This window comes from Neophocaena asiaeorientalis, unplaced genomic scaffold (genome assembly GCF_003031525.2).
Source record: "Neophocaena asiaeorientalis asiaeorientalis breed wild unplaced genomic scaffold, Neophocaena_asiaeorientalis_V1.1 scaffold251, whole genome shotgun sequence".
NCBI lineage: Eukaryota > Metazoa > Chordata > Mammalia > Artiodactyla > Phocoenidae > Neophocaena > Neophocaena asiaeorientalis.
This window is the reverse complement of record NW_020173377.1, coordinates 2,622,356-2,633,133: the sequence shown is the minus strand read 5'-3', so window position 1 is coordinate 2,633,133 and position 10,778 is coordinate 2,622,356. Positions and strand designations below refer to the sequence as shown.

The following is a 10,778-nucleotide window of genomic DNA, read 5'->3' as shown; positions in this document are numbered from 1 at the left end:
TTTTTTTTTTTTTTTTTTTTTTTTGCGTTACGCAGGCCTCTCACTGTTGTGGCCTCTCCCGTAGCGGACGCGCAGGCTCGGCGGCCATGGCCCACGGGCCCAGCTGCTCCGCGGCACGTGGGATCCTCCCGGACCGGGGCATGAACCCGCGTCCCCTGCATCGGCAGGCGGACTCTCAACCACTGTGCCACCAGGGAAGCCCCCCATGCTCTTTTTAAAAATCTCTTTTCAGCTGTGCATGGCTCACTGTAATAGAAATCTAGATCTCTAAAACAGACAGGCTCTTTCCTGGGAGCCAAGAGTTATGGAGGAGGAAATGCAGGGTCAAGTTTATAGCATGGGAGAGGGTCTAGACTTGGGGGTATTCCAAGGGCCAGTCATACCTTTCATTCCATTTTAATGCAAAACACTAAAGTCTCAAGAAAACGCATCAAACCATCAAGTGTAAAAGGCACACCCTCACGAGCCAAACTTAGGGACCTGAGCAAACAGATGAAGAGCAGGTTTGACTTCCGGAGGAAAATGTGAGGGGAAACGCTCCCTGCTTTTTGCAGATCATCCGAGTCCTCTTGTCTAAGACGAGATTGAATCCTGCTCGGGAGTTTCGCAAGGTTGTTCTCTTCCTTGGCAGCCCTGCCTTCCAGGCTGAGCAGTGGTATAAGGTACCCGACACCCACACCTCTCCACTGCCAGCCAGGGCTCCTCCAGACAACCTGCCCACTCTCCCTTAGGAACCATTCCTGTCCCATCACGGCTCCAAGCCCCCTGGGAGCGGGGGGAAGTCCTTCCCCGCCTCATGGGGGCCCAACACCCACAAAGCCTTCGCTGCCAAGAGAACACCTCTTGAAACCCCACCTGAGGACAGCACACCTGGGGGAAAGAAACCAGGGAGGGCACTAGCACCCCACCCACCCGGCCCTTCTCATCCTGCTGAGGTCCTGACTGAAGCTGGTGCTCAGGTGGGAGCAGCTCACACAGGTGACTCAGGCTGCAGAGAAAAGTCAAAGGCTTGGGGGTTAAAACACTCCAGTCTGAGTCCAGCCCTACCACGTGGCAAGCGCACCACCTCCCTGAGCTGCAAGCCCCGCCTGTAAGGAGGTAGATAACCTGGGCCATCTCCCAGTGCAACTAAGGACCACAGCAGATGCCTTGCGTTATCTACTTTAATATGAAGAATGTTTGGCTCATTAAACACTCCCCCCAAAAGCCCACTGCCTCCCTGTCCAGTCCCAATGAACAGTCTGTTCACCTGAGCTGGTTATGATCTTGGTGGATTTTGAGAAGCCACCAGTGCAGACCCTGTAGTTCCGTAAGAGTCCCAGGTACAAATGGTTCTTGGGTGACTTTCTGAACTATTTGGCCCAAGTAGAACAACCAAAGCTTTTGCACATTGACTTTCATAACTGACGTCTCAGTGACTTTCACTGCTGACTATATGATTTATGCATAAACAATGGTTAAAAGTTATGCAACTACAATAGCGTCATCTCCCCCAGAGTCAGTACCAATGCTTACACAAAGAGGGGCACTCATTCAACATCTTTAAGGAGATCACAGAGGACCGCAGATGCTCAAAGGCCAAAACACAACAACAGGCTGTGCCAAGGAAGCTCTGAAGAGGAGATGGGCGGGGCCAGTAGGAAGGGCCACAGAACCTAGGATGCCCTTCAGTGCCTCCCATGACTTGTTGGCCGATGGCAGTCCCCATGCGCTGCTGCACCTCCCTGCCACCTGACTGGGGGAAAGGACACCCTGCCAGTGAGGTGCCTCATCCCCTGTCTGGTCTCCAGCACCACTCCCCCAGGAAGCTGTTAGGAGAAGTCTACAGTCCTCCAAACCTAGCTGGAAGAATTCTCATGGAGGAAATACCTGGAGAGCACCAGGTGTCCGTGGCTGGCTTCTGAATGCACTCCCACAGTGGGGGAGTCACTGGGCCCGCTGTCTCTCCTGAGGCTTCAGGCCTCACTCCGAGCATTGGGGACCCTCGGCCCTTCCTCAGCTGACACACCACCTGCACAGCAGGGTGAGCCAAGGAGGGGGTAACAGGAAGACCCTGAGGAGGCTCTTCAACCCCGATTCCTCATGTGGGCATCGCCCTGACTCTTACGGGAAGGGAGCTGACCTCTAGGAGAAGAGTGACGGTCTAGGCAGAGGCTAGGTCCCCTGCAGCCCCCTCCTGCTCCGAAGTACCTGATTCCCCAGGCTCCTCCCTGTCAGGTGCCAGGTGGGACCACCTTCCTACCTGCCAGCACTCGGGCCCACTCCCCTGTTCACGCACTCAGTCATTCATGTCTATGGAGCCAGCCCCACAGATGCTCAATGAAGGTTATCTTAAGAGCTTGTCTTTGTCTCACACCACCAATAATAACCTCCACAGTTCGATGGCAGGAAGCTTCTACATGCCAGGTACTATGCTAAGTGCTTTGTGTATTTTATTTCATTTAACCTTCACCACAGCCTGTAAGGTAGAAGGCACTGGTCTCCTCTCACACTGGAGGGTGCAGGTTCAGAAGCGTCACACCACAGATCTGAGACTCAATGCCAAGTCCATCTGACTCCAAACCCTGTCCTCTCAGCTGTCTTTCCAGGCTTTGATTGTTTCCGAAGTAATTCCCCAGACGTTATCTCATTTAATCCTCCCAAACACCCGTGAGGTAGGGAAACACTGGTATTATTCACATTGTTTTCAAACTAGAACTGAGATGGAACAAAGTCACACAAAGATGAGGGACCAGGCAAGCAGACTCCAGAAGCCCAGGTCGGTCACCTGGGGGAGGCTGCTTAACTTCTGTAATCCTCAACTTCTAAATCTGAAAAATGGGGTGAATGGTCGTTCCTGACTCATCAGGTAGTAGAGAGAATTCAGTGGGATGACATATGTAAAGTACTTATCATGGTACCTGGAACGCGGGTACACCAGAGTGAATGCTACATGTTTTTACTATTAGATTAGACCATTTGCCCAAGGCCGCTCAGGAAATGCCTACAGAAAAGATAAGAAGACAAACACCAGGGCTCCTAGGCTCCTAGGCCAGTGACCTTTTTCTTTGCTTTAACAACACTGCATCTCCCAAGATGTGTCTCTGAAAATGTTCCAAGCCCTGCAGCTATTATGATGATGAAGAAAGATGGGCAAAGGATGCCTCCCCAACTGACTGTGGCCAGAACATTGAAATAAAATGAGAGAGAGCAATTATACTCCAATAAAGATGTTAAAAAAAATAAAAATAAAATAAAAAATAAAATGAGAGGATGAGCTACCCAGCAGGGAAAAGAGAAAGCCGAAATGAGCACGGCCCATCCTTCAAGGGACTTCACCCAGGCCCAATGGGCCACGTGCTCCCCGTGACGCTCTGCTATCATCATCTTGAAATTCTTCATAATTTTTTAACAAAGGGTCCCCGTTTTGCTTTCGCACTGGACCCCACAAATTATGTAGCTGCTCCTGGTCTCAGCAGACCCTCCGCTGCAGCTGCCTATAAAATCTCAGAAGCTGGACAAACCGAGCTTGGTGGACTGGGTCATTCGGTTCTGTCCCAGCACCCTGGTTCACTGCCTTAAGCCACTCTCGCTAGCAGCACAAGAGGACAAGAACAATCTTCCCCATTAGCAGGCAGCACCTGATGCATTCTGTGATGAGCAGCACTCCTTTCTACTGGCATACGCACACATGCACAAGCTTAATAAGCATAATGGTAATGACATGTGCAAGCCCAAAATACCGACTGGCAGTTGCTTCACCTCAAATGGATAACCAGAGGTCTGGTCTGTGAACCCACAGCCCTTTGCAGCTCTGCCCAACTTGTCTGTCCAGACCGTTTACATGGATAACAGCTCTTTTAACCTTGGGAGAGTACTGTTTTCCAATATCGGGTGCCAAGATAAATACTTGGCAGTGCATAAACCGACGAAAGAGCCATCTATTTCTTGTCGAGAGATAATGCTCTCCTTCCCCATATGGCCTTGAAATGCCCATTAATAGTTTGACTATTGAGTTATTTATTTCCATAATCTTGATTTGGGGTAACCGGGAAGCTCTGCAACATATAACTGTAATACACCTTATAAATGTAATGCCTTATTTAAACAGCCTTGGAATGAGCACACAATGAGTGTTGTTCAAAGCAAATGGAAATTAAAATGTTTACCATTTATTGAAGACATCCTGGACCCTTTTCAAAGTTGTGCCTGTAAAATAACTTTCTTCTGAAAAGCAGACATGCTGGCTATGCAAAGAGAAATCTCCTGAAACACATCAGCTGTACAGATGCCTCATCTGCTGAGGGTGAGCTGTGGTCCAGGCTGGACTGTGTCAGAGAGGGGTCTCTGAGGCTGACTTTGCACTTCAGGAACAATCACCTCAGTTGGCTGGTCAGTAAATACTCAGGGAAATCAAGCATCTTCCTCTTCCTCTGCATCATTTTCTTCTCATGAAGGAGAAGCTCACTTTTGTTTAATGGACCAGAGGGCTGATGAAGATTCTATAGATGTTGCCAGGAGCCTGACATGAGGAACTTTTCCTCTTGTTCCATGATACACAAAAGCATCACTGCAGCCACTGAAGATGAAGCATAGGCCATTATGTCTCTTGTATAAAAATTACATTAAAAGAGGAGTCAGGGTCGGGGGAGGGAGAATCTCATATACTAATTCATAGGCTGGCATTTATAACATCTATTTCCTTTTTTCTCAGTCTCAGCCACAGCAAACCTCTAAGTCCAATCTGAGTGTCCCAGGGAACACGCAATCTGCGAAAAGTCTCTGTCTAGAAGACACTGTGGGTCTCAACAAGCGCTGTGACTGCAAAAGACGGGGGGACCCCCAATATAAATGCCACTCACTTCCGACAGAGGATGTGTATTTGGATGAAGAAAAAGCTTATTTGTTGGTAATCTGTAATGATAGATCTGGATTAATGACAGACCAGAAACAAAGGATCCTTGTGAGAATGTACACCTCTTCCGATAAGCCCAATATACCAAGTCATTTATTGCTCCACGTACGTGGGAGCACTAAACACCTAGGCGAGGATTGATCAAAGACTGAAAAGACTAAAACCCCAAACCTGACTTCCACAAATATGTGATCCACACTGCAGGACAATGGGACATCCTGCAGGGCCACAGGTACTTGGGGTAATGGTTTCACATTTCTTTCACTTTTGTTCATCATGATACACGGCTATGTCTTCATCACAACTAGAAACGTTATTAGTGCTTGCCCTTGCCTGACAAACTTTATAATTATTAGGTGGTTTGGTACTCATGTGTTTGCCTAAATGCACACTGGTATTAGAATAAATAAGATAAAATAAAATAAAACCCGCCTAAGATCACCTGAGTAATTGATCAAAATTAATAACCACATTGGAATTAAAAGTCTGAAATTTGCCTCCAACAAGAAAACCATGCCTATGTTTTCATTTCCCTTAATTTTGACTAGCATTTGTAAATCGGAGCAACTCAGGCTGCAGCAGTTCCTAATGAGAGAAAAAGCAAAGCAGAAATATTTCTGTCAGAAAAGAAACTTTGAGAAAAAGAAGGAAAGAAAAAAATGAACAAAAGAGGCTCAGACAAACACTTAGCAAAGCAGTACAAAAAGAACTTGATCTGGTCCTCAAGTGACCAAGCGTGAGTGTACAAATACAATGAGATATATGTGTGGGTAAGATGCGCGAAATGAATTCTAACTGGTTTATCCTGCTCTGCGGATGTCCTGGTGACTGGGCTAATGAGACCAATAAACTGCCCTGAAAGACTGAAAACTGTCATTTCCGAGATTTCAAGACTTTGAAAAATAATCTGCCAGGGAAAAGTACAGTAATTGAAGTGGTGCTGCGAATTAAAACACTGGCAGCACACGTTGAATGCGCTAATCTCGCGGGATGACAAATAACCGTCTTTATTCAACAAAAATGTTCAGCCTAGTAGCGCCTCCCCAATAAAAGCAATCCATAGAGTGCCAGGCTTCCTACAGGCAGCACAGCACTGCTACCCAATTCCTGATAAATGAATACTCCTATTTAATTATTTAAAAGACCATCAATTTCCACATTGATCAAAAGTCATAATTATCAAAATGGCTTAAAAGAACCAACCTTTTACTTCGCTGACTCTGTCCTGTGGAAAGAGACATCACATTCACGTATTAAAGCCGCTCTCTCAATATATAGGTGATAACGCAAAAACCTGGTTATGCACTCCAAGGAGAGCATGTTTGATAAGTGCTGCATGAGGCATCCAAAGTAAATGTCAATTCTTTTCTAGCATTAATGGCAGAGACACACAGTACCTGTATTTCCGCTGTGTATTTATCATCACGATTCTGTTAAATATAATTGGAACTCTTCATTCCCATGAACATGCGTTCCCTGAATGCAGAACTAAACAGAATGACAAACCCAGCTCCTACCAAATTCTCCCTAAGAAGGATGAAATGAGAATCATGCCAGTTTAATACCTTTTATTGTGAATGTTAGGGGTGTGGAGCCCATGAGTTTAACAGCCTAGGTTACTGGACCTACTAGAATGCTTCTCACTGAATCCCAAAATAGAGAGGTAATGAAACTATGCCTCCCCAAAAGAAGCCACACAAAGCGCATTCTTTGGGGAAAATGAAGCAAGATAGAGGCAGCTGAATACTGGCATGAATATGTCAAATAGGAAAGTTAATTAAAAGTGGAAGTCAATGGAAACCCCTGCAGTATCTACCAGCTAAGAAGGCAGGACACAGCCACACTCCAGTGCTTTGCTTTCAGGGGCCTGCTGTCCTAGAACAACTAAAGCCTCTCAGGATTGACTCCAACTCCAATACACAAGTCCTACGTTTTTCCATTCTGTACTGGAAACACAAAACTTTGCCAACATGTGGACTACAGCATTTTATACGATCAAAAATATCCTCTTTATAAGGAACAAACAGATTGCTATTCCTGTGCTCAGCAAAGAAAAAAATAGAAAAAATAGGAAAAGTCTGGCAGTGGGTACCAAATATATTATCATAAGCTAAAGTAATGAAAGCCACGGTATTAAACAAAGAAACAACTGATGAAATCTCCTTTCTAAAGCCATGGCAGTGAGGTACATTGTTAAATAGCTATATTTACATTGAGGAAATCAGTGATAATACTGCTACTTCAAATTATATTACCTAATAAAAACCTGTTACCAAAATGGCAGTTTTCCCAGTCTCCAAACACTTTAAAATTGGTGGCCAATTACTATTTAACTTACATTCACAATTACTATTTTGTAAAGTTTTTGCCTTAGTGCAAAAATTACTAAACTCCCATTCTAAAAATGAACATCCCGCATCAATTCACAACATAAAGTGTCAATTAGAAAAACTACATAGAGTACATAAACTTGTACAGTGGTATACAATATACCTTACTTAACTGAAAATCAAGTTTAAATGTCCATGCCTTAAAAGTATGATTACAGACTCTTAAGCAACACCTTTGGGTCCCCTCACTACAGTGTTAATGCATTTATCAACCAAGTTTTCTAACTCATCTCGAGAGTACCTTAATTGTCAAGGATGCACTGATGTGATGGAAGGGTGCATAGTTTTGACTCAGGAGTAATTCCTCATGCAAATGGACAGAAACTTGAAAATAAGCAAGAGAAAGGCAACTGTCTCCTTGCTTTTCCAAATGATGTTATGCCTCCCCCGACTCTGAGCACCTCACATCCTTTCTCATTCATACTCTGAGTTCTCAAAATCAATTTTCTTTGCTGATTATAAAAATACAATCATATATGGGGGCAATGGGCCAAGACAGCCAAAAGGTACCTCCCCAAGTTGTCTAACACACCCTGCCCCATCATTCATGGAAGTCCCTGCCTAGCAAGCCAAAGTGGTGGGTATCGCAGGACTCCATGGCCAGTGACTGCAATCCAAATGCAAGAGCAAATAAATGCCCACCACAGAACCTAACGCCCACCAACACCTCACCTTCCCCATGCATCAGATTACAAAATGCCAGGCAACAGCAAGAAATGACAACAAAGCTACAAACAGCTGGAAATAATTACCCAATTGTCAAGCTGCAAACATGACAAAAGCAAAGCGAAGCTTGTGAATACAGTATCAGAAAGGATGCTGATAAGGTAAGAGAAGCATTTTGGCTTTTTCCAATTTGCTATTATAGAGTAGCCAATAATATGGTTGATGGGATTTTGTGCAGTGTGTGTGTGTGTGTGTGTGTGTGTGTGTGTGTGTTGTGTGTTAACTTCAGAGAGAAGGAAAAAATGTATTTCACGTGCTCCTACAAAATGTGAGATACGAGATATGTAAGCACAGCCCCCCCACAAAAAAAAGTTCACAGGCTCTGTCTGAAGGGTTACTTTCAGAGTTGTTACAACTAAACTACAACGTGCAGATGAAAAATATTTCTTTAAAGTTATACAAAATGTTCTCTTCTTTAAAAGCATAAGCAAAATACACAGGCAATGCAATAGGCCAGAACTCTTCACATAAAACATGTGACACGCAGGCAAAATGCCAAAGCTGAGTACAGACTGGTCCAGATTAAAAGAACACTAGCAAAAAAGGCAACTCCTATAAACTGAGAGGCAGGTCACAGGTATGTAAATTATCACTGACCATAAAGGCACATCATAACCTCAAGTTTTTATCAACTGCCTATAATTCAATGAACTCTGTCCCCAAATAACATAGTTGTGATAACAGTCTTTCCATGGTTTCAGAGAATATGGCTACTGGCAATTTTTAAGCCAGGCTAACCTCTGTCATTCCATTGTGGACTCATGCTTCATTACGATATTTGGATTTCATGTGACAAACTGTTTCATATAATGTCCCCAAAAACTCTACTTTCTAAAGCAGAATGCCATAAATAAAATACGTACTTGGTTACCAGGCAGCATGCATGACACATATGTTACATTGGCCCAAAAAGCACATTTTAAAATACTTAAAAGTTAACAATTTAAGCTTTTTGTATCAGAGAATTATCCCCTAAAGGCCAATTTTATTTTCTATCTTTGAGAGAATTATTGGATTAATCCTGTTAATTTGTTAACTTGAAATTCTTTTAACCCCTCTAATCTCTCCTCCCCGGCCCATTTTTTCCCCCTTTTTTCTTGGAGGGGAGGGCGAAAGACCATATATCTCACAATGTAATTTTAAGCATAATGCTGCCTGTTTGAATTAAAATTGATGCAGGTTCTGATAAAAGCCTAATAATCAATTCTGCATTCTCATTACTCTCCAGAATATATGGATGCAGACCAATTTCTTAAGTTTGTAGACTACTCTCATAGGTTATTACCCAGCAGTGCAGCTGAGTGGAAAGATAACCACATTCATTCTCCTTATCTGTAATGATGTAATGCATCCCAGCCCTGAGTCTAGATGATTGGGGAATAATGGGATCGTACAACTGCGGGGATGACAAACAATAGTGCAGCATCTTTCTCTGATATACTGAACCCCAGCCTCCAACGCAGGCAAGGTGAAAGACATCATAACAGGCACTGATTCTGCCCCTTGGATGAAGTTAGCGTTTTTTGGCCAGAGGAGCATCTGCTCTCACACTGAAACAGCAATACCGACACTGAGAGGAGAGCCATGCAAAAACACTCAGTTTCCGAGCCCCAGCCAGGACAGTGCCAGTGAGTATCCTCCTTTTCTTTGTGTTTAGAATCAAGTGTCATCTAAAAATAACCGGTTGGTAGGGAGAAGTCACTGCACAGTACATTGCCAAGAAACGGAGGATCAGAGACACCTCTGATAACTGATGCTGCTCGGGGTTCACGTTTGTTTGGAAAACTAAATCTGCCTCCATTTTCTGTGCTGGAAAAATCATCGCTTCCTGCCACCACAGAAACCTTACCTTCTGCAGAAGCTGGGAGCCGGAGTACTTAGCTGCAATAGATTTTATCTCTCCCCCAAAAGCAGAGGCCCAGAGCTTCACCCTACAGGGAGAAAGGGCACAGGAACAAATGTAACACCGTGTCACAGTCAACACGCACGCATACGCACATACGGGGCTGTGGCTGAAGGAGCCAGGCGGTATAACATTGGAGAAAAAAAAAAAAAAAGACAGAAAAAGCGCCTTGGTAGAAACTGCCAGCACCAAACTGCAGAGCGCAGCGCGGGAGGGGGCCCGAGAGGGTCACATAGTTCAAAATGCGCAAAGTGTCCCAGCCTCTCCGGAAAGACCACTGAATTTTATTTGAATAATTGCCTGAAAACTTGACCACCCAAACTGAGCATCACCTGGCAAAGATTAGTCGAAAGAAATCCACCCATCCCCCCCTCCCCAAAAAGAAGTGAGATGGCAAGATAGCAAAGAAGGGGTAAATAAACGGCCCATGGAAGTTGCATGCGGTAAACAGGCTTCAAAGTTGGTGCTGTCGCCGGCGGTGAGCCTCTCCAGGTCTCCCTCGCAGCCCGGGGAGGGGGCGAGGGGATCCCACCCCAGTGTCGCCGCCCCACGCGGGTCCCCGGGGGCCGGCAGGTGCTAGAGGCGAGGCCGACGCCCGCGGCAGGTCCTGCCGGCCGCACCTGCAGGAGCCCAAACTTGGGCACAGCGAGTCGCGGGCGGCAGGGTACCCTCCCCGGGCGGCACAGGACCTGGCACTTACACTGAGAGCGGGATCTGCTGCTCCGAGCGCACCACGTCCCCCAGCGTGGCATAGAGAAGCGCGGCGGTCAGGAGTGCCGAGGCCCCCCGGGACGCGCGCCGCTGCGAGCCCGGCCCGGCCATGCTAGGCTCCTTCCGACGCGCCGGCGGCGGCGACGAGAGCGGC

At 45.8% G+C, this 10,778-nt stretch overlaps 1 protein-coding gene across 1 annotated transcript in view; it reads right to left on the bottom strand.

Annotated features, from left to right (window-relative positions):
• CACNA2D3 (calcium voltage-gated channel auxiliary subunit alpha2delta 3) overlaps window positions 1–10,735 on the bottom strand; it is a 772,424-nt gene extending 761,689 nt beyond the window's left edge. The window contains exons 1-2 of the mRNA XM_024746438.1: window positions 10,614–10,735; window positions 9,860–9,941 (exon numbers count right to left, since the gene is read on the bottom strand). Of these exons, the coding sequence (XP_024602206.1) occupies window positions 9,860–9,941; window positions 10,614–10,735 (204 nt within the window). The remainder of the gene's footprint in view (window positions 1–9,859; window positions 9,942–10,613) is intronic.
• Window positions 10,736–10,778: the final 43 nt, after the last annotated feature.